The sequence below is a fragment of the Halichoerus grypus genome, chromosome 4 (assembly GCF_964656455.1).
Source record: "Halichoerus grypus chromosome 4, mHalGry1.hap1.1, whole genome shotgun sequence".
NCBI classification, from domain to species: Eukaryota; Metazoa; Chordata; class Mammalia; order Carnivora; family Phocidae; genus Halichoerus; species Halichoerus grypus.
The window spans coordinates 179001626-179026107 of NC_135715.1; the positions used below are offsets into that span (position 1 = coordinate 179001626).

Below are 24482 nucleotides of genomic sequence, written 5' to 3' on the forward strand. Positions count from 1 at the left end.
CTTCATTCCCTTGTCTTTCCACCCCCTCCCATGTTTTGTTCTGGTACTTGCCTGGTAAAACCCTTTCCTTAGTTAATTCAGCTCTCTGCCGGTTCCCATTTCTGCTCCACCAGTTGAACTTGGCTGGGAAGCACACAACCAGCTCGATGGGTCTCCCTTTACATCCAGGAATCAGACTTCGGGTGGACCTCATGAGCTGTCAGGTGATTCTCCTGTCTCCTATTTTCCTGTTCTCTCAGATGACTGTTTGATACTTTCTTTCTACTTAATTTTCTAATACCTTCCTTTCCTCCTCTCTCAGTCAGTGATTTTTCTTCGTATTACTCTGAGAAAATAAAAGCACTCAGAATTTTCTACTAGCTCCTGGTACCACCCACATGCATCTGTGTCCCTGTTCCTGTGTACGGCCGACCTCTTCACTTGGATGCTGTGTCACACCCTCTCTGTATAATCTTTTCCTTTCCTCCACTGGGGTCCTAGCTATCAGTATGCAGACAAGCTATAACTATCTCTTTGAAAACAAAAGAATGCTTTGTCCTGTCCCAGTATCCATTTCTCTCTTCCTCTTTAGAGTGCTCCCACTGTTCTTTCCTAAGCTCTTTGCAGTTGGGCTTTCATCCTTACCATAGCTATTTTCCAGGTCAACAATGACCTTCACACTTTTTTTTATTGTAGTAAAATAATGCGGAACAAAATTTACCAGCATAACCATCTTTAAGTGTCCAGTTCATTGGCATTAAGTAGATTTCACATTGTTGTGCAACTGTCTCCATCATCCATCTGCAGAACTTTCCTGCCATTCCAAACTCTATACCCATTAAACACCTCTTGCCAACCCTCCTTGCCCTCAGCCCCTGGCAGTCACCAGTCTGGCTGTGTCTATGCATCTCATATAAGTGGAATTAGGTATTTGTCCTTTTGTGTCTGCCTTATTTAGTGTCATGTTTTCAAGATTCATACACATTGTAGTATGTATCAGAACTGTCAGAACTTCATTCCTTTTTAAGGTTGAGAGTAATATTCCATTGTGTGGCTCTATCAACATTTTGTTTATTTATTCACCCGCCAGTGGACATTTTGGGTTGCTTCCACCTTTTGGCTATTGTGAATAACTTTGCTATGAAGCTTGATGTACAAATACCTGTTTGAGCCCCTGCTTTTAGTTCCTTTGAAAATACACCCAGAAGTACACTTGCTGGATCATCTGGTAATTCTGTGTTTAATTTTTTGATGAACTGCCATACTGTTTTCAGTAGCCGCTGCACCATTCCACATTCCCACCAGCAAAGCTTAAGGGTTCCAGTGTCTCCACTTCCACATCCTTGCCATCCTTGCCATCCTTGCCAGGACTGTTATTTATTTTTTTTGCTAGTAGCCATCCTGATGAGTGTGCAGTCTCTTCTCATTGAGGCTTCGATTCACATTTCAGGCCTCATCTTTGTTGACTTGTAGGTAATGTGTAGAGCTGATCAGTGTCCTCCTGTGACTCTACCCTTCCGATTTTCCTTTGCTAACACTGACCTCTTCTGTCATGCCCCAGGACTCTCAATTTTGATCTGCCCAGGATCTGCTCTTTGTACTTCTTACTCCCTTGGGCATGCCAGCCAGTCTCATGGCCGAAGATACTGTCACTGTTCTGAGTTGCCTTCAACGAAACCTGTTCCTCCTGCAGTCTTCCCTTCCTTAGTTAGTGATGCAGCTGAGTGGTTTTTCATTATTTTTTTACCTTCCTAAAGCAACAGCCTTCTCCACCCCCCCCACCAGTGTTGTTCATTTCGTTTAGCCTGCGCATGTGTCTCTGTAGCTGTTCCAACCTGATGGTATTTAGTTACTTGGTGGTCTGTTTTGTGTTTTGTTCATGACTGTGACTCAAGTCATCCACAAGAGTAATTGGTGTTCATTCTGTGTTCAATAAATGATTGAGAAATAAATGAATGATTGAGTCCTTATTCATATGTACTTAATATGCACTTGCTTTTCTGTAGAATAGAGTTCCGAGTGTGGGTTTGTATGTGGGTTTTAAGTACTGCAGGATGGCTTAATGGACTCTGGATATTACAGTCTTTAAGTCATTAGTAGTGGAACTATTGGATGAAAATCGGCAAGGCTTCATTTTAATTTTAATTCTAAGTTTAAGGAGAACATACTGTCTATTTGGATAAACGATCTGTGTTTTTTTCTCTTTTATAGCTTCTCTGTGCAAACTCTTTTTCCTATGTGTTGCTGATTTTTTTTTTTTAATTTATAAGAGCTCTTTATATATTTCGTCATGTATTATTTTTCCCCGAGTCTTGTTTTCCTTTTGATTTTCAAATTATTTCACCAGACAAATGTTAACTCTTTAAAAAAGAATTGATAAGAAAAATTTGAGAAACATGCGTAGTGGAGTAGTTCTCAAACACTGTACATAAGATATTACGTGGTTGCTGTTTAAAAAATGAGTCTGCTATTAGAGTTTTCAATTTATAGATATTGGGGAGGTAAGGAAGGGGGGATGGCATGTCTGAAGAGTCTTCTATTTAAATACTCTCCTTGGTAATTCTGGATATGATTGGTCTATGGATCACAGTTGAGCAGCACTGCTGTAAATCTACTGTGTTTGGAGGCATGGCAAAGCAGTAGACCGATCCAAGGAATAGAATCATGTCTAGAAACAGATCCAGTTGTGAACGAGGACTTACTATTGAAGATGACATTGTGGTTAATCGAGAAAAGGGTGGTTTATTTAATAAGCAGTTCAGATAGTTCATCCGAAAGCAAAAGTTAGCTTTCTTCCTTACACAGTATAGAAAAATAAACTCCATATTGATTAAAGTTCTAGATGTAAAAATTATGCAAATACTAGAAAAAATATTGGAGCCCATTAGTTTAACCCTGGTATGGATGAGGCCTTAGCATGGACTGGAAACCTAGAAGTCATGAAGGAAATGATGAACAGATTCAATTGTTCAGGTTTGCTTTCTGAAAGGTGATGCTCACTGTAAGATGAGGCAACATAATAGAGCACCGTGACTTTACTGGTTCTCTAGATTTTCCACAGCCCCTTCAGCAAATGCAGTTGGCCAGAGGTTTGTACTTTACCCTGTTTTAGAAGCGCATAGAGTCTTTTAGAGGACTTTTAGAACAATGGAATGTCGTAATTGCATGTGGCTGGTGCATGTAGGCTGCATTTGATGCTACTGAGCACTTCTCCTTGGCTCTCCCAACCCTTGGCCTCGTAGCACTGCCTTCTTGGGGTTCTGCTATTACTGGTCTTGCCAGTGGGATTTTCCTGCTCAGTCTGGGCTTTGGTTTCCCTCCAAAGTTTTCTGTCCTTGAACTTGATTTTGGAGGTTTCCTATCTTTTCATCCTTCCTCTGATTATGGCTCTAAAATGTGTGCTTCTAGCTCTGATCCCTCTTACCCTTCGCAGCTTATATATATGGATGACTCACAGGCATCTCATACTCATTTTCAAGACTTGTATTCATCTCCTTTCCCCAGCCGTCCCACTGCTGACCAGCTACTGCTTACATTTCTGTCTCGGTTGAAGGCACCCAGACTGTTTTACCTTCTTTCACTGCAGCTGCTCTGATTCGTGCCTTTATTCTCCGGGACTCGGATGCCGAAGCCACTGCGCTGTATTAAGACAGATTTCGGCTGCTGGGGAGGACTGGAGGAGTAGCTGCTGCTGCCACCCTCTGGGCAGTCGGGAGCTGGAAATCCTAGCTGCTGGCTTGGGCCCCACACCTTAGCCACCTTACTCCTAGGAGTAAAGGAGTCTCTCCACTTTCTCTTATCTGATTGCCTCCCCTCCAGTTTCTGCTGTTTTTAGCATAATGTTATTTTCTAAAACCCTGGGATGCAGTGTGCATTGAAATGCAAATGAAGTTTCTTCACCAGCAATTTGACTTCCATGCCCTGCTCTCATCTCCTCACCCCCACCCTGCTCTACTAGCGGTTGATGGTTCCCTGATGAACACCTGCTGCTTTGGGTGCTTGTTCAAATGATGTGGTGTCAACTATTCAGAATCTCCCTTCTCCCGGCCCCCACCCCCCCAACCTTTTGCTAGTACTACCCTGTCTTGATTACTGTTACTTTGTATTAAGTTTTGGAATTGAGATGTATGAGCCCTCCAACTTGGTTCTTTTTCAAGATTGTTTTGGCTGTTCTTGGCTACTTTGAATTTCCATGTAAATTTCAGGATCAGCTTACAAAATTCTGTATAAAAACCAGTAGAGATTTTGGTAAGGATTGTGCTGAATCTGTACATCAATTTGGAGAACTTTGTCATTTTTAATGGTATTAAGTCTTACAATCCATAAACGGGATGTTTTTCTACTTATTTAGATCTTTAATACCTTTAAATAATGTTTTATGGTTTTCATAGTACAAATTTTACAGTTCTTGTTATCTCATCCTATGTATTCTTTTTTTTTTTTTTTTTTTTAACGGTAGACCAGACAGAATGGTGGGCAGCAAAGCAACGCTTACTGAGTAATAGCAAAGTGATAGTACGAAGCTCCTTTGGAGGAGGGACCTGAGAGGGTTGCCTAAGTATTATTTCTGATAGTGTTGTAAATATAATTGTTTTATTGCTAGTGTATAGAAATATAGTTGATTTTTTTGTATATTTGTCTTCCATCCTGCAACTTCTGCTGAACTGTTCTTTTTTTTTTAGTGGGTTCTTTGGGATTTTCTATACAGTCATCATCTTATACAATCATCACCTGCAGATAAGTCTTTTTATTACATTATTTTTAAATTCAAAACACAGATACATGAAATTAAATTTCAGGGAGATTACTACATGAGATTACATCATTCTCCTGAGTTATTAAAATACATCTAGTTCCCTGCAGCTCTGATGTCTTGGAAGTAGTAGGATCATTTGTTTTCATGGTGTCATTTTTCTATATAGAAGCCTTCAATGGCTCCCCATCCCCTTAATGGCACAAATCTAGATTCCCTGGACTCTTTTTCCAAATTACTACATAATACATTGTCAAAGAAAACAGCATGGAATGGTGAACAGAACCCGGGGATTAGTTGGGAGTCCTGACTTCTCACCAGCTGTGGATGGGCAAATTTGGAGGTAATCTTTATCTTGTTAAATTGCAACATTGGACTTAAAACAATTTTTTTTAAAGATTTTAAGTAATCTCTACACCCATTGTGGGGCTTGAACCCACAACTCTGAGAACAAGAGTCATATGCTCTACTGACTGAGCCAGCCAGGAGCCCCTGGACTTTCAGTGTTTTTTTTTTTTTTTTAAATGTTAATCTTTTTTAATTTTTAAAAAATACTTATTTGTCAGAGAGGGAGAGAAAGAACGCACAAGCAGGGGGAACAGAGGGAGAGGGAGAAGCAGGCTCGCTCGCTGCTGAGCAAGGAGCCTGATACGGGGCTCGATCCCAGGACCCTGGGATCATGACTGAGCAGATGCTTCACTGACTGAGCCACCCAGGCGTCCCTGGACTTTCAATTTTTTAAGCATATTTTCTTGTTCTTTGAACATGTTTATAATAGCTGCTTTGCTGTCTTGTCTGAGTCTGACATTTGGGCCCTCTCAAGGACGATTTCTTTTTCCTGCTTTCTCCTCCTGTGTTTGGGTCTTTCATTTATCTGCATGTCTCATAATTTTTTGTTTAAACTGCACATTTAAGATCTTTTATAGCATTTCTTAGTGCTGATTCCCCCCTCCCCATTTCCCTGGCTTCTTGTGTTACTTGCTTGTCTATTCGTTTAGTGACTTGGTTGGCCTATTTCAATGCATTTTACACACACATTACCCACCCCCCCCAACCAGTGTGCATCCTTTGATGTTGCTCCTCAGTGGGCACAGCCTTGGGAACAGAGTTCCCTTGAAGTGCCCTCTTTAGGGGATGACAGCATGGTTTTAGTAGGACTGTTTGACCATTTCTTTCTCTGATCTCTTTGTTAAACTGCTAAGTCAGCCTCTGTTGGTTCACACCCAGCAATTATTCTCCACTGATAGCTAGCTGATTGCGTTATTGTATTAGAGCCCTGGGCCATAAATTGCCCCACAGTGTGATTCAGTTAAATTAGATGGCCTTTGTAGGAGTTATTTGAGGCCAGTCGTTGAGCTGCCCTGACTCTGGAAGGGCTCTTATTCTTTTCTCTTTTCCCTGATTCTGTTAAACTTCTGTTCGGTCTACTCTTTTCCTTGTTGCTATCATGGAACTACCAGCCTCATCTTAATTGCTCATCGCCAAAGTCTCCATTGTTTTCCATAGTGCCACGCGGCTCGAGCTTCCCTGTTCTCTGTTCCAACTAAAGTCAGTCCACTTAGGGATTGCTGAGGGGTGTCTGTTCTTGCAGCCTGCCTTGAACCATATAGAACCTGCGAGCCATTGCTGCAGAGCCAGGGGCAGGGGCAGCAGCTTGTCCTCTGTTCTGTGAGCGGGGTCCCGGCCTGCGGCTGTCGCCTCTGCTCTTCTCTGTTTGGAGCTTCCCTCTGTCTGCAGTTACATTATGAGCGAGCCGAGGCAAGGACAAACTGGCCAAGTATTCTTGGCCTGCTGTGCCTACAGTAGAGTTTCCTCACATTTCTTGACCACATGTGCCTGGAATAGAATTTCTCCAATATGGAGGTGGGGGTAGGAGATGAGAATGCTAGAAATCAAAACCCTGGATTTGGAGCTGATTGGAATAATTAGTAGTTTGCTTCAGCTCCCTCCCCCCCCCCCAATATTATTTACGTACTACCACCACACAAAGGCCGTTTCCTCTGCCTGGAGTGCTCAGTTTCCCCCAGATAGGCACATGGCCCACTCTGGCCAGAGAGACTCCTGTGGACCATTCTTGTACTAGAGCGCCTCTCCGGCCTCGCCCTTTCACTTTGTGTTTCCCTTTCCTGGGTTCATTTTTCCTCAGAGGATTTGCCATCACCTGGCATGCATATGTACATTTGTTCATCACCTTCTCCCAGTGAATGTGTAGGCTCCCTGAGAGAAGGAACAGAGACTGTTGTTCACTGTTGTAGTTCCTGTACTTAGAACAGGATCTAACACATAGGAGATGGTCAATAAATCTGATGAATGCAAAGTAGAAATGGCCAGAGTTTACTGCCTTCTTGCTTCACAACTTAACCTGCCAAACTGAAAAATACCACTATAGGAAGGGAATTCTATGTTGTTTACCAACAACCAGTTCCTTGTTGCTGCCTAGAGTGAGAGAATGGAGTCCACTGGGAAAGAATGCAGTGATTATTGAACAGGCTGCCGGCCACGAGGGAGGAGAATGAGTGTATCTGCAAAGCACTTGCCATCCCTGAGGGATGAACAGGAAATTGGTATATTTTTGGCCTTGATTCTGATGTCGGTCTTCTGGCTTGCTCTCTCCTCACCACCGGGAAGTGTTTATGGGCACTTGGGGTTAGGTTGGAAAAGCCACCTGTTCACAGAATGGTGTAGAAACTTCTCTGTGGTGATTTCCATTGCTAATAGTTGTAAGAGATGCACTCGACCATATCGGAGTGGACTGGACATCGCTGGAGGCCAGTACCAGCTGCTGCTTGATTGGGGGGAAAAAAAAAATCCTCATTTGCCTATCTAATATGAAGATTTTTTCTTTACAGTTATTTTAAAATGACTTTGAACTAATATCTTTTTTTTTTTCCCCTTCTAGATTCTGGAAATCCGTTAATTCCACTTTTTGAGCACTTATGAATAACCACATATCTTCAAAAACATCTACCATGAAGCTAAAACAGACCATCAATCCCATTCTTTTGTATTTCATACATTTTCTAATATCACTTTATACTGTTTTAACGTACATCCCATATTATTTTTTGTTTGAGACAAGACAAGAAAAAGCAAACAAAATTAAAGCAAAGCCTGTAGATTCAAAACCCGAGTCTGCATACAGATCTATTAACAGTTTGGATGGTTTGGCTTCAGTATTATACCCTGCATGTGATACACTAGATAAAGTTTTTATGTATGCAAAAAACAAATTTAAGGACAAAAGACTGTTGGGAACACGTGAAATTTTAAATGAGGAAGATGAAGTACAGCCAAATGGAAAAATTTTTAAAAAGGTAAGGTGATCTTTAATTGCCGTTGTCTTTGTTCTGAGTAAAATGTTCTCTCAGAAATGGCAGCAGGGGACAAGGACAGCCTGCTGCCGCTGGATGTGGCTGGTGTGGCAGGAGAAGCAGGGTGGGCAAGGGACCATGCTCTGATCTCCTGTACTCTCCTGCAAGGATTTGTTCTGAATTGTCACAGACCGGCCAGAATGCCCCCTGAGCCCGAGTGTCTGCCACGGCTTGGAATAAAATGTCTAGCGCAGTTTTGGGTCTGAAACCGTATTCCCTGGTGGTCCCACAAGTACCTGTGTGTGCTTGAGATGGTTCTGGGTTTTGAGATGGGAGGCCTCCTGTTTCTGATTTTATCATAGGTTGGGTGCTTAATGTCTTGGTATTTTGGTAGTGGCAGTTGCATAGTTTTTAAGAATATCTTTTCACCATTATATATCAGCTGCCATTGTTGATTTGAAATAGGGGATAAGACATCCTTAGAGGCGGTATAAAATAGTGGTTAAGAACCTGGATTCCAGATCCAGACTACAGGTTTAGATCTCAGCTTTGCTACCTACTAGCTAGCTGTGTGACTTTGGAAAAGTAATTTAACAAATTTGCCTCAGATTCTTTATCTGTAATACGAAGATAATGATTACTGCTGATATTTACATTAGCATTTCTTATGAGCCAGGCTGTTTAAGTTCTTTACATGTACCAACTTACTTAAGACTTAAAAAGCGCTATGAATTCGTGTTACCGTTGTTATTTTGCAGATAACGGCCCAGAGGCACCAGATAGGTTGACTTAGGCAAGGACGTTCCAGCTAGAAGTAGTAAAGCCAGGACTAGGCCCTAGGTTGTCTTGCTCCGTACACACACACACACATTCTCTCTCTCTCTCCCTCTCTCACACTCACACACACACACACACACACACACACACACACACACACACACACACACACACCAGCCGTGGTGTCTAGTGTAAATGCTCTAGTTTTTATAGTATCGTTGTCTTGGGAATTGGGTGGGCAAAATTACATGAGTGACTACAAAGACGTGGGGGTAGTGCAACGGTTTGAAGGATAGTGAGTATAGAAATGGCACGAAAATGCTGTTTTTGAACTTGGATTCATGACTCTCTTAGAAGCCGTTTTCTAAGCTCCAGGAGGTAAAAATTGAAGATAAAATTTTTTAGAGGCAGTAAGATGATCAGTAATCATCTTTGGTAATTTGGTCAGGTTATAGTTTATTACGTGTGTAGGCAAAGTTGTTTTTCTCTTTCCTTTTTCCAGCTACATCCTGACTACAGCCACCTTTTTCCTTTTAGTCACGAAGGAACTCTCAGGTCTCAGAGGAGTGTTCAAATAATCACACCATGGAATGAAATACTCAGAGCTTCTTCTGTGACTGCAGGACCAAGGGGGGTGTTATTTAACTTAATGGCCCGTTAATTTTGGCACTCATACACACAAATTCCAGAGTCATTTTCTTTCAAACGTAAAGGAGATGGCAAGCAAGTTAACGCCAGTAACTCCTAGAAATTAAAAACACATTGTTCTAATTGTAGATGACAAAATCTGTAAGTGTCCATCCCCTTTATATAGAGTGATGTTGTATCTTGTTCTGCCTGAAACTGTCCTTGTTTATCTCGCTTTGCCTGTCACATTAACAGTGCCTCCTTACAGTCTCAGAAGTGGCTTGGGGAAATCATACGGTCCTTCGACTTTTAAGGCATATTCTCTATTTCTTTTGCTGACTTAGTTTTGCCTCACTTAGATGAATTTTTTCTGTTAACTTAAGGTCTATCTGGAGAGTTAATAGCACATTTATTGAAATTGAAGTCATGTAGTTAAGCATGTTTGTTTACTCTTCTCTAACCTATAGATTATAACTTGCAAAACATTGTATCATAATGGTGTCTAAAAAAAAAAAATAATGGTGTCTGAGTTTTTGTTATAGTTAGTTGCTACTTTTTAGGGTATACCATCCTTGATTTCGTCTTTGAGAGATCTGGTAGTTATAAAAGATACCAAAACACTACAGTTTTTGAGGGCTAAAGTTTTCCACTCGTATGCCTCCTCTTAAAAACATTCATTTTTGTTTCTGGGTCTAATGCTATTTGAATTCAAAGATTGGGTTCCCTTGTTTTTAATCTCAGCATATATAACAGAAGTCCTCTGTTAGCAGGAGGTTTTTCTCCAGAATTGCATGTTACAGGCTTTTTATGGGACTGGCACTATTTCTCAGTCCTCATTCAGTACTTAGAGCAACAAAGTAGCTTCCAAGTATGTAAAAAGGAGATCAGTATGGTAAATATGAAATTCCTTCTTAATTCAGTTTATCAGTGTAATTAGGACAAAATCCTAGAGCTTTCACAGTTGTTCCTTAAATGTGTCCAGATAACACACTGTACACAAGGAAAGTGTTTTTCCCTGTTGTGTGTTTGCATATGTGGCCTTTTCCTTCCTGTCCTGCCCATGGTGGCTTTGTTGTAGTCATTGTTTATTCAACAAGGAAATCTGTGAACTCAAAGAGGAAAGTTAGAAGGTGAAAAAACTCCTTAGCCTTTTCTGTCTACAGGATCTCACTCAGTCTTTCTACTGTTGACATTTGCCTCCAAATTGGCATTTGCCTTCAAATTGGCATTTGTGATTCGTCAGACTTTTGGGGAAGTCTTTATAGAATAGGTTATATTCTGATACAGAAAATATTATATTCTTCCTATATGAAATTAGGCTTATTGGGAAAGTAAAATTTTTAGGTTTCCTGTATAGTAAATGAAACACGTGTTTTCTGCCAGCCTTACTCAAGAAGAGCGTGACTCGAGTTTCTGTTGGTCTGTGTTGCAGTGGTAGCGGTGGTTTGCACACTGGACGGTGGGTACCTCAGCTGGGTGTTATAAACAACTAGGCTTCACCCCCCCTTGGTTTCTTGTTTACACCCACTGTATTGCGGCAGAAGCAGCATCTGCTCTGATACGAGAGTAAAAAGGGGACATTGCACAGCTGGTGCTTAGGTAAGAGTGGAGTTGCCTGGACTGGTGTGGCTTCCGCTGAGTGCTTACCAACTGGTGCGCACGCGTGTTTCCCATGAATGTATCGTCATTAATGGTTTCCATATTTGAAAATAACCTTGAATTGAAAAAGCCAGCTAGTGGTGTAGCAGTATCTGCAAGTTTCCTTCCTTCCTGTTTTGGGGGCTAAGCTTAGGGATTAACCCCAGAAGGTATCTGATAATGGTTGAATTAAAGATACCCAGACCTTCGGGCCGCCTCCCTCACCTGCCCAGTAACACCCCGTCTCCTTTCTGTGGTGCGGTTGGAGCCTTGTGATTTAGTGCTTAGATTCAAGAATGAGTCTGCCCGGATTCATATTCTCGTCCTGTCACTTACTTACGCTGTGTGATTTTTGAGCACGTTCTGCTGACTCTCTCGATGCCTCAGTATTCTCCTTTGTACAGTAGGGGTACTAAGAGTAACTCTGTCTAGAGTTACGAGAGAGTCTCATAAGCTACTGCTGCAGCGTGCTTAGCACAGAGTGAACTTGGCAAAGCTTAGCCGCCCTCCTCCTCAGGATCACCACCAGCCATCCAGACCTGTTGAAGATTTTCACTCCCTGGCTCCCTCACAGTACATTCTAATAATCTTCATTCGCAGAGAGAAAGGTTCTGTGAAGCCGGGTGTACTTTGTTGAAGAAGGCAGGGAAGTGTGTAATTGGAAATATTTCTCTTCTGAGTGGCTAAAGGAAAAGAAAAGTCCTGGACTTGCACTGGTTGACTTCAGCTACCTGAAAACTTGATTTTTACTTGATTGTCTCTTTCTTCAGGGTTCTGAATGGTGAAGTATTTGTGTGCTTTTATTTTACAGAATGTTCTGTATGGTATCTCCGTTTTATTTTTATAGCTTATCTTCTGAGATAAGAGGCCCTCATCATTAGCATCATCAAAGCATCTAATTTCATCTGTTCCTGAACAAAGTAAATGACTAAGTTCCTCTGTTCTGGGCAGTGGCGGTCTGAGTGATACCATTGATGTTTACCCATGTGTTTGTCACACCTGTTCCAGAATGACAATAGCCAATTAAATGTGAGACATGAAAGCGACCATAGGGCCAATCTTAACTCTCCCGCTACCTCTGCAAATGAGGAAGCTGCTCAAAGGCTTCACAGTCGTCATTTCCAGAGCCACACTAGTCATTCCCTTGCGTGACTCAGAGTCGGGAAAATTGAACATACTTGTGTCTCATGGGTCATGGGTGAGAATATTTAAGAGGTGGTAGGCAAAGGATGTGTGCACTGGAATGGAGGCAGAAGAAAAGTAGCTCTAGAGGTTAAATGATTAGGCGGATGTGGATTTTTTTTTTTTTTTTCAAACAGTCTTAAAAAAAAAATGAGGCTCCTGGAGCAGAAAGGGGTCAGAAGACTCAAGGTCCAAAGTGAATGGAAATTGTGTTAATTACACTGTTCATTCCACATGTATAGCAAATAATTGCTGAGTGCCGACTGTATGCCAGGTGCTAGGGAGACAGTCATGAACAGGACACACAGGTTACTCGTCTCATGGGTCTTACATTTGTATGGGAGGAAGAGAGACAATAACAAGTAAACAGATTAATAACTACTACGAAGACATAAAGCTGATTGGAGATCAGGGATAGCCTCTCTTGGTAGGTTATGGCTAAGTGGAGGCCTGAACAACAGAGGAGCCAACTTTGCAAAGATCTGGGTAATGAACCTTCTGTGCAGTGGGATAGGGTGTGTGCCCACTGGCTCTGAAACTGGAATGAGCCCAGCTGGGTGAGGCACTTGGGGTGCAAAGTTGAAGAAGGTATTCAAATGCTGAGAGTGAGTAACTCTCTAAATCCTGTGCCCTTGGCACCTGTCTTGCTTCATCCTAGTTCCTGCCCTGGCACAACCTGTTTGAAGGACAGAAAGGACAAAGTTGTATTTACAGGAAGTAACGAGTTAGGGGAGGTGAGTCTGGAGAAGAAGGTTGGATAGGAGCACAGAGACCCTGGCATGGCTAGGTCCCTTAGGGCTTCGTAGGCCAGCGTAAGGTTTTTGAACTTGGATGTGCAAGTAGAGGTGGCTGGAGATAGAAATTTGGGAAGTGCTTCGAAGTAAAGTCCTTGTAAGTTTGGCTATTGTTAGGGACAGTTCAACCATTGTAATACCATGAGGGGAACTGCGAAGAATATGAGTACAGATGTATGTAGGTTATTAAACTTGGTGCTAAGAAGATAAGGGCATTTCCGTTGAATTTCTAATTTCTCAGTGATATATGAGACAGTATTATCACCTTATCACCTGGACAGGGATAAGGGAGGGAGGGAGTGGAGGATATTTGAGTAGAGAGAAGTAGCCATTTCAGAGGGTGAGAAAATGAGTAGACCCAGGGAGTCCTTATAGGATTGCTGGGTGTTGAGATCTGTGATCCTGGATAGAGAATGAGTTTGGGTATTCTTCAGCAGTATGGACAGGGAATAAGTAAATGAGTTTAATTTCAGGTTTAAGCTAACCATGGGGACAGAGTTAGAATTGGGAATTTTTTCCAGCAAAAGTCAAAATTATGGGGTAGATAGGGGCCTTGAAATGTAATCTTTATGGGAAAGATCACTACTAGGAGATTCAGTGGTTTAAAGAATTAAGTGAAACAGTTTAGTTACACTTGAATTAGACTCATGATTTGATTTCTTTTGCCACATGGTGGCTGTATCATATGGGTTTAAAGATCTGGATTATGTAGATAATAATACCTTTCGGAATATATACATTCTCTGAAACTTAACAAAGCTCATCATTTAGATTCTAGAATCTAAGAGGTAGCTCATGCTAATCTTTGGAGTGTAAAATTCTTAATTGTAGTCCAGTTCGTGCACGTTTTGGCCAAGTTCTCATCTGTCTTCTCACCCCCACAGAGCTCCTTTTGAAGTCATTGGAGCTCCCCGTGCTGAGCATTTCATGGGGGTGCAGAGCAAGGTGAGAGTTTGGGACCAGTGAAGTTAAATAAATATTTTAAATCCAGTTGCGTTATCCATCAAAGAAAGACTTTATTCCCTAAGTCCATTATGGAATAGGACACTAGAGGGCAGTATTTATCCTTTTTTTTTTTTTTTTTTCCCCCCTCCCCATTTCTGTCTTCACCCAGTCTTTTATTCCAAGAGCTCCCAGAAATGTTGGATGCATTTTGGGAAATGAATGTGGTTAGTTTTAAGGTGTATGAGACATATGAGTGAAACAGCCACGTTTGGAAAATATGTATGTATTTGGAGTGCGAGGAGCTTTTTATCCAGTCTGTATGTAATTGGGGATTTATGGTCTAATCTAAGTTGGAGAAAATTCCTAAAGAAAAATAAGTTAGCCAGTTTAAAAACATGATTATTACCAATGAAGACTTAATGTTACCTCTACTTATGGTAAGCACAAATGAAATGTTGAAAGCCCAGTGGTGCCAGTGGTTATTTAAGGCTTCAGCGGAAAGGCTTTGATGAATGATAAAACTAGTTCTGGTTGCGTAAATAGACTTGTTTAGAGTTCAGTACGGGAGGGGGCAATTCAAATTAAACAGCCATAAATATGTCTGTTATCTTGGGTCTAGCCAGTTTCTGTTTGTAAATCATATTACCATTTGATAGTGAAATCTGGGAATTTATAAGTAGAGGGAAAGTTAATTTTTGGTATCATTAGTACTTGATACTAGGCTAAATTTTAAGCTAACATCTAAATTGTTTAAGTAAATGATGTATAAATGAATTACCAATATATGAGCTTTTGACAAAAAAGCTGACCTTTAAGATCCTGTCAAACCCTGAAGATTTTTAAAAAACTCCCCATTACAATTGAAGATGTAGCATAAGATTTGTCATAGAAGTTATTGCAAAATAGCTATTTTCAAAATAGATTTTTTTCACTTGAAATTCACTTTCTAGCTTTTTGTTAGGAAAAAATACATATGTGCAAACATAACTGGTTTGTCATAAAATTTGGAATCTTGGCTTCTTTCTGGAAAATAATATTTTGGTTATATTAAAAGGTATTTGTATGTTTTTTATTTTATCAGGTTATTCTTGGAAACTATAATTGGCTCTCCTATGAAGATGTCTTCGTTAGAGCTCTTAATTTTGGAAATGGTTTACAGATGTTGGGTCAGAAACCAAAGACCAATATCGCCATCTTCTGTGAAACCAGAGCCGAATGGATGATTGCTGCGCAGGCGTGCTTTATGTATAATTTTCAGCGTATGTGGGCTTTCTGATCTTCTGTGTGGGAGATAGGATGCTGTTTATTATAAATATTTCACTCTTTAAAATTCTGAAGTTAATTGCTACCTTGCATCTAGTCAGGGGACCGCTCTGTTACAACTTCGAGTTAGAGGTCTGCTTTGGAACAAATTGTGTAGTCAGTGTAGTAAGGGGACTGGAACCTGTTAATAGGGGCCTTGGGGCCTCGCGGACTCGGCTGCTGGTTCTCTCAGGAATCTTCTTGTGAAGTGTCACTTCGTCCCCACTTCTGTTGGTAGCAGCAGTTGACATCTGAAACTGCACTACTCGGAGCCACGAGCCAGGTGAAAGGACAGGGAATATTTATATTGTTATTTAAGTGGCAGTCTGGATGCCCCAGACTGTGAGGTAGTTCTGGAAGCTTAGTTCATAGATCTTGGTGCCAAAATGGGATGTTAAGTATGGACATTCTCTTACCTTTCAGATGGAGCAGAAGAGATACTTTTACCAGATATCTTGCTGTAAATGCTCCACTGGTTTTTAAAACTGACATATCTTTTTGTTTTCATGGGTGTGGGCTTATAGTTTGCTTCTTTTGGGAAGCTTCGAAATAATTCTCTCTTAAAGTCACTTTAAGTCTGACTTCTGTGACTTAGGCAGCAAGCAAATCAAAGTCCACAAGATGATTATTAAATTTCAACATGGCTAAGAATGTTTTTCTTGAGTTTTCTACTAGAATAAGCAGTACTGCCACCTATTCATGTTGTTTTCTTAACATATATAACACCTTCAACCTGATACTCAGTGCATTATCTTACTGGTAGGTACTCTTTTTCATATTTTAGTACCAAGTATTTAACAACTAAGGCTTTGATATTTTAGGAGTCAGAAGTAATTCCTTCCATTGTGGCATCCCAGAGTAACATCTGTAGGTGAAATAAAATTTAAAAATTTCGTTTTAAAATATTAGAAATCTTCGGGGAAATTAGGAAGGGGTGAGTGAGTGGGCATAATGTTTATTAGTATATTGAAATAATTTAGATAATCATGGAACAGTTACATAATAAACTATGGATCTGACGATTTAGGGTTCTTTATACCATTAGGATTCATGACCACTTTCAGAGACTTTAGTTACATTTAGTACTTCCATGAAATGTGGAATATTTGACTTGCCCTTCTTTTCTCTGTAGTTGTTACGTTGTATGCTACTCTAGGAGGTCCAGCTATTGTTCATGGATTGAATGAAACAGAGGTGACCAACATCATTACTAGTAAAGAACTCTTGCAAACAAAGTTGAAGGTGAGGACTGTGGTTATTTTTATAACTGTCCAGAACTTCCAGAACTATCAGTGTCATGAGCTCTAATATTGATACTTTTACGATCTTTAAAATCCTGAATATCTTTGTAAACTTTTAGGAATATCATACGTTCTTCCTTTCCTTTAGAAAAGAAAAAGTAGATTTCATACATATTTGTGTAATAAGTAGTGCAGAGAGTTACAGATCATTAACATGGTATGCCCGTGTCTAAGGTAAAGGGATTACCTTTTTTCTTTATTGTGTTCATTTGTTTTCTAGTCTATTTTCAGTAAATTTATAAATTATAAGGGTTTCTGAAATAGTAATTCCTTTATATTATTTCTGAAGCATTGAGTCATTATGAGTTTCTAGAATTTTTTAAAGGGAAAAAAGAGACTTTATGAAACTGTTGGAGAAAGGTTTTGAAAGTCCGTAGACGACTCCCAGTGAAAACAGTAATGTCTGCTGGGTTTTTTATACCCAAATTTATAAGTGAGTTCCCTCCCCCTCCCCCCATATCTTTATGAGCCTCTTAAAAACATATAGGACTTGTGGCTACTCTGTAGTTCAGGCAGCCTGTGTTTATATGCCTATTTTGTGAGGAAGTGACATTGCTGATTAGGATTTTACCAAAGAATGGGCACACACAGTGAATCTAGTGCTATAAAATAGCAATTTAAATTTCAGGCCGTATTTCTCCATCTGAAAGGAGTAGTATTCATACCAGTGCACCCCCTCACCGTTTTTTTGGAGGCAAGAAATTAATAATTCATGGATTATGGTAAACTTTTCTTGTGTCTGGGACTGTTTGCTAAGCTGTTTTTGAAACAGTGACGAAGAACGTAATGAATGCTTGTGTTTTTCCAGGATATAGTTTCGTTAGTCCCGCGCCTGCGGCACATCATCACTGTGGACGGTAAGCCACCAACGTGGTCCGAGTTCCCCAAGGGCGTCATCGTGCACACGATGGCTGCAGTGCAGGCTCTGGGAGCCAAGGCCAGCAGAGGTACGGCGCACCTTCCCAGTTCCTTAGGGTCGTTCTACAGTGACCGTGTTCTCCGCAGTGGTTCCAGACCCTGAAGTCAGATCAGGGACAAATCATGTTCTAGACCATCACTTTGGGAAGTAAGGTCACTCTATACTTTTCCTCTACTCTTTTTAAAGTAGGGTTTAAGGGAGAATACACACATTAATTTATTGTTCTAAAAGGAGTAGTTATTCAAATACCTTTTACATTATACAGGTTTCCTGTTTCTGTTTTGTGATAGTTTTCAGTGGCTTAAAGTTAGTTTTCTAAATAATGCCATTAAACTAGTCCTGTGTGGATTATCTATAAGTACAAACAGATAGCTGGAGTGGCTAAACCTAGATCCCCTCTTTCACTCCCTGCCCCAACTCTGTTTTTTCCTGAGGGAACATCTTTTTATCCCCCACCTGAACACTTCGGCATGGTGATGCCAAAAACTCCTACTCTCAAATAAGTGTCAGGAAATGTTCGAAAGTATACGGGTGTTGATGAATATCCCGAAAGCTGCTAGGGTGCTGGGACTGTATTTCCTTTGTAGTTGGAAACTCAGTGATTAACTAGATGTAAGCACTCAGCTCAGGAATGGGAATGGGGTTCTGCTGACATTAATGTTGGGCATACGGAATTTTAAGTGCTAGTGCGACATTCAGATGTGGATATTTAGTGGGGAGTGGCGTATACTCTGGAGTTAAGTTTGGAGTTAGAAGCTAGAAGTTTGGTGTTATGTATAGCTGTGGAAGGAGGTGAGGTCACCCATGGAAAGCGGTGCTTCCAAAGAAGCAACTGAGGGTGGGTCAGAGGCAGGAGGAAGGCGTGCAGTGTGTGCTTCACGGAGGCTGCGTGAAAGGGGCCTCTCCTGGAGGCAGGGGTCGGCAGCGAGGGCAGGGTTCGGCAGCGAGGGCAGGGTTCGGCAGCGAGGGCAGGGGTCGGCAGCGAGGGCAGGGGTCGGCAGCGAGGGCAGGCGCCCTGCAGGAGCTGATGCCACAGGCATTGCAGGAGGCCCACCTCAGAGCAGTTTCTAGGAGGTGGTGGGGAATGGTGCCCTGGGATGGCGGAGTGAACGGAAGGCTAGGAAGTAAGGACTGGAATGAAGACTGTTGTCATGGGATATGTCTCCTCATGTAGGAAGGAAGGGTTCACTCAGCAACATGTTTAAAATTGTTTCCCCCACATTTAAGCAGTCCACACTTAGGGGAGGGCCAGGATTAATTCAGGGGGTGCCATCCATGACCCACTTCTCTTTGCCTTCCTGCCGTGTCCCCTCCAGGATGTGGGCTGTGGCCCTTAGGTTTGTGCAACTGGAGGACACTGTCTTTGAATCCAGGGTTCGGACTGTAGCCGGGTCACTTCACCACTGTGAGGCAGAGAACGGTTTTTAGCAAGTGTCTAGGTACCCTAGCCCAACCACCCTATGTCACAGTGGAATTTCTGGAATAGCCTTTTGTCTCCCTACTGCCTTGCTTCCCTAAGTTAGGCAGCCACGTAGCAGCCAAAGTGACCCTCATCACTGGTGATGACAAGCCCCTGTTCAAATTTCTACTCCAGGTGCAATCCAAAGTCCTTAGCATGGCCTCCAAGGCCTTGCATGATACGGTCCTGGCTGCTGCGTCAGGGCCTTTGCTCCCGCTTATTTTCTACGTGAGACAATCTTCTCCCAGTTCCAGGGTTTCAATGGCTCCCTTGTGCACTGTATCCAGGTCTTTACTAAAATACCAACGTGCCAGAAAAGCATTTCTTTACTTTTCCATCTAAATACCTTCTACTATCATCTCACCTTGTCTTTATTTTTCTTCATAGCTCTTATTACATTATAGATTCATGGCTTGTTGATCTCAGTAGAACATGTGTCCTGTATGTGCGGGGACGTGATCTGTTTTGTTGACCTGAATGAATACAATTCACAGTCGTCGACTTGAGTTATCAAACATGATTATGAAAAAAATGGGTGATATGACTACATTTCTCAGAAATGTGTGTGTGTGTGTGTATGTTTTTTTTTTCTCCAATGCAGAAAACAAACCTCTTAGCAAACCAGGGCCCTTAGATATTGCAGTAATCATGTATACAAGTGGATCCACAGGACTTCCGAAGGGAGTCATGATCTCCCACAGTAACATTATTGCTGGTATAACTGGGATGGCGGAACGGATTCCAGGACTGGGGTATGTCACATGGTCAACGCGTATGAAGTAGTCCCTTGTTGGTGCTGGTTGTTACGTTAACGTTGTTTGTGCCATGGAGTGGTGTGTGGCTAAATTAGTCTTTCAGAGGCTGTTTACAGTAGGCAGTTCCTTCAAAAAAATGAGAGGAACTTTAAAATTAATTAAATAGTTTTAGTTGTAAGGTTTAAAATACCGTTTCATATATATCATTGTTAATATTTACCTTTTACTTGAAAAGTGTAAATTTTATCTGACTTAAATCCCTTAATTTAATCAGTTGATAGTATTGCTGCTATAGTCATTTTTATACCTAAATATGTTAAAATTCAGGTGAACAAATAGCTTCATCTATTCCAATATTTATTGAGCTTTATTCAGTCTCTGATTTTTCTTTTTAAGACCAATTCCAGCAGCCACAGGGCCAGGGTGGGCATACTGCGGGGAAGAGACTGACCGGCGGGGAAGCCAGATGGGACCGGGAGGGTGGTAGAGGAGTCAGTACTTGATGACTGATGAGGGGCCGTGGTAGTGCTTGGGTATCTTTGATGCCCTTATGCACAGAAATTACACTCACACACAGGTTACTATGGAACTGAATTTAGGGATGGAGAGAGAGATTTCTCTTATGAATGGATAACTTTTCAGAAAAAATTAAGAGCAGTAGTTCCCTGGGTTAGTCTTTGCCCTTCATATTTTTTTGGGGTGGGGGCAGTTCTTGAAATACATACACACACATACGTACACATTTTCTTATGTACAGTATCATTTATTACTTCTAAGTAACTTTCAAAACAGGAATCTTTTTTGTAAAATCCCTGGCCAGCAGTTGTGGATTCAATTGGAACTTTCTGTTTGGGAGCCCACGAGCTTTAAATTTAAAGACCATTCCTCTTTGGATGATTTCTGCTGTCCTACAGAAGACCCCTTCTTGTTTTGGCCCCTCAGCCCCCATTTCTTCTTAGCACATTGCTCCTGTAGCACTCGTAATCTGTGAGTGCCTTCGTGTAGCACTGGAGACAGCCTCTGGGCTTTAGGTTGAGCTGTAGCCTTACTACCCCCCCTCCCCCCACCACACACTCCCTAGAGTCTGTCTGCCTCCCCCTCCCTCCCCACCCAGCGTGCACACAGGCATGCGTGTGCGCTCTCTCTCTCTGTGTCTGTCTCCCTTTCTCCCCATGTGGGCAGGCTCGCTTTGCAGTCTCTTCCAGCAGAGATGACACCTGACGGATGCTTTTATATCTCCTTTTCTTTTAGAGAGGAAGATGTTTACATTGGCTATCTGCCTCTGGCCCATGTTTTAGAATTAAGTGCTGAGCTTGTTTGTCTTTCTCACGGATGCCGCATTGGCTACTCTTCACCACAGACTTTAGCAGATCAGGTAAGTTAGATGTCTTGTGACTTCAGATACTAAAAAATTGTAATTTTTTAACACGTTTTTCTGTATCAGCATGACAATGTAAGGATGGCAGTTAATCATTTAAAAATAATTACTTTTAAGTTTTTAAGTTTTTATAATAAGTAAATTAAAATGATGAATTTATAATACACTTTTTGGTCTAAGAATTTCACCGGATTTCTAAAATAAGGATCAGTTTATATAGATCACCTTTTCTCTCTCTAGTCTTCAAAAATAAAAAAAGGAAGCAAAGGGGATACAACCATGTTGAAACCAACACTGATGGCAGCTGTTCCGGTAAGAATCGACCGTTAGTTAATGTTGCGTACTAGAGAAGTGTCACCGGCCACAGAGCCTGAATGCTAGTGGAAGAGTTAACTGTTGGCAGGGTAGTTTATGTAGGATTTGTTCCTTATTGATTATATTGCCTTATGCTCTGTGGGATTGATTCAGTCTTTCTTTTTTTTTTTTTTTAACTTTATTTATTTATTCATTTTTTAAATTTACTAAATACTCAGTTTCAGTTTCCCTGTGATAGTATCACATCCTTTCCCTAAAGTCGCTTCTTATTCAGATCCTTTTCATGATATGTTTGCTATTAGTAGAACCCTGAAGCCCAGCAGGAGATGGGGGGAAGGTTTGATAGCACTTCCTTCTCCTCTGAGCAAATTGCGTAATTACCTCCTGAGTCCCCAGGAACAATCTGGCCTAGTCACCAAAAAAAGTGACAGAGAAGTGGTGCACCTTTGAATTACCTGAGAAACACTATGTATCCTAACATACCAGGCATGGGCAGGGGCCTGGGAATGGAGTGGAAATGGGAGAGTAACGATTTTCTGTCTCCTTAGTGTGAGTTTTATGTGGCTTCTGATTTTGTTTGAAAGTGTTGGGAATCATTACCAGATCCCTGAGTAACCCCATCCAAGCCAAGTTACATAGTTACTTTGTAGTTTCTGTAGGTGTATAGTTTCTGTAGTGTAATATTTTACTTTTTAGTTCATGTAATCTTCAGTTCATGTAAAATGAAATACAATTTAAACTTGTAAAGGGAAAGCCATTTCAAGTCATTGAAGTATATATACTTCATAGTAATGGTCCTAGCAAGCTAAATGTAGTGCAGAGAAGGAAAATTTCCTGAGTGCAGCATTAAAAGACAACCAACCAACCAAAATAACCCTTTGGTCCTTTTGTGAGCAAAGAATGTGACTCTCTGTATTTTTATAAGATAAGGTTATGAGAATTTTAAAAACCATTTCATACAGTTGTTATTTATGTAGTGAGCTTAGTTTTTCCAAAATAAACAAGACAAGCAAGCCATGTAAAGAATCAGTACTGATTCTGTTTCTGCCCTAAGGCTTTTATTTTTTTCTTTCTTTTCCCCCCCACTCATGAGCATCTAGGTATGTTTGTGTTACGAAAAATTTTTACAGAAACCTCATTTTTAAACTAGCTGTGGCTCTATTTTAAAAGTTTATTCCTGATAGACTATATCTTCTAAAATGCCTCAATACTGATAGAAATATTTATCTGGTGTTCAGATATAATATGGAAGGCAGCTGATAGCATTGTTGACGGTATTAACTCATTTTTATATATCTAGGAAATCATGGATCGAATCTACAAAAACGTTATGAATAAAGTGAACGAAATGAGTAGTTTCCAACGCAATCTGTTTATTCTGGCCTATAATTACAAAATGGAACAGATTTCCAAAGGCCGTGGCACTCCACTGTGTGACAGGTCAGATGACTCCCCCCTCTCTTTGGTGACTTAGTCATTTTGTTCATATCATTAGCCCAGGTAATTGAGATAGTTACAAGAAATGAATTGGTTTTAAAAAGTCAGAGGGACTCTAAAAATCCATCTTGGATAAGAATATGAGCAATTAAAAAAGATTGCAGTGTTATTTGAAAAAACATTTCACTTACAGTTTTACTGTATTTAATAGTTTGCTTTCATTTTCTGTGGACACGTGTGTGATTTTAGTTATTTTTAGAAATAATTTTTCTTTGCTTTTAAATTTATTTCAATATGAATATAAAATGGCAACTAAATATGAGTGTTTAAAGTGTTAAATGATAGGTTTTACCACAGACCTGATACTTTTTGTTTTTGTAGTGCTGGGTAAGTAGATTTAATTATAATTTAGAAATTAGAAAACAATGTATGGCATTTAATTTGTCTTATGGGAATATTAGTAGAGTTTCCAGATGCTCCACATTATTTGAAACTTTATATTTTTTCTGCCTTATTTTAAAAAGAGATTGTACAAATATGTACACATTTCTTTTTTAAAAAACACTTTGAGAGAGTGTGTGTGTGTGTGTGTGTGTGCATGCAGGGGTAGGGGTAGAGTGGGAGGGAGAATGAGAATCTTAAGCAGACTCCACATTGAGCATGGACCCCGACGCAGGGCCGATTCCACGACCCCACGACTCTGAGATCATGACCTGAGCCGAAACCAAGATTCAGACGCTTAACTGACTGAGCCACCCAGGTGCCTCAAATATGTGCATATTTCTAATGAAGTAAACAAAAGCAAAAAAAAAAAATTTGCTTTTAATGCTAAATTTTATAAAGATACAATGGGATTATTCAGTATTAATATGTGTATTACATAATATAAAACTAATTGCTCTGTGGCCATAAACATGGGTTTGCCATTACTATACAAAATTTTAAACCTGACAGTTTTGATTTCAGATATTAACTTGAAAAGTTCTTAAGAGAAAAATCATATGTTCTTTACTTGGTCGAACTATAAAAAATTAAGATTTAAATAGTGAGTGAGAGAATCTCTTGAATTGGTTGTGTGGCTTTGGGCGAGCCTGACTCTCAAAATCTCACATATCAAAATTGGGAGATTAGTCTGAACGATCTGGAAGATCCCATTCAGCTTCAAATCCTCTGATTCTCTCTCTCTCTCTTTTCTAGGTTTATTTTCCGAAAAGTCCGAGGCTTGCTCGGTGGAAGTATCCGGCTTCTGTTGTGTGGAGGTGCTCCGCTTTCTGCAACCACACAGCGATTCATGAACATCTGTTTCTGCTGCCCCGTCGGTCAGGGATACGGACTGACTGAATCTTGTGGTGCAGGAACAATTACAGAAGGTTGGTGCTCTCCACAGGGTGGTGTGTCCAGCAGAGCCTGGGGTGTGACTCCCTGTATTCTTTGGTCGTGGGTTGTTTTCTGCAGTATGAAGGATAAAAGTGGTTAAGGTAAGGGCGCCTGGGTGGCTCAGTTGTTAAGCATCTGCCTTCGGCTCAGGTCATGATCCCAGCATCCTGGGATCCAGCCCCACATCGGGCTCCCTGCTCAGCGGGAAGCCTGCTTCTCCCTTTCCCACTCCC

At 40.9% G+C, this 24482-nt stretch overlaps 1 protein-coding gene across 3 annotated transcripts in view; it reads left to right on the forward strand.

The window, feature by feature from the left end:
* Positions 1-24482, forward strand: part of ACSL3 (acyl-CoA synthetase long chain family member 3) — a 71113-nt gene that overhangs the window by 35857 nt on the left and 10774 nt on the right. For all 3 annotated transcript variants that reach the window (XM_078071365.1, XM_078071364.1, XM_036098702.2), the window contains 9 exons: positions 7632-8046; positions 15088-15265; positions 16441-16550; positions 17418-17556; positions 19589-19739; positions 20994-21117; positions 21361-21432; positions 22736-22875; positions 24070-24242. In XM_078071365.1, the coding sequence (XP_077927491.1) occupies positions 7669-8046; positions 15088-15265; positions 16441-16550; positions 17418-17556; positions 19589-19739; positions 20994-21117; positions 21361-21432; positions 22736-22875; positions 24070-24242 (1465 nt within the window). In that variant the 5' untranslated portion in view covers positions 7632-7668. The remainder of the gene's footprint in view (positions 1-7631; positions 8047-15087; positions 15266-16440; positions 16551-17417; positions 17557-19588; positions 19740-20993; positions 21118-21360; positions 21433-22735; positions 22876-24069; positions 24243-24482) is intronic.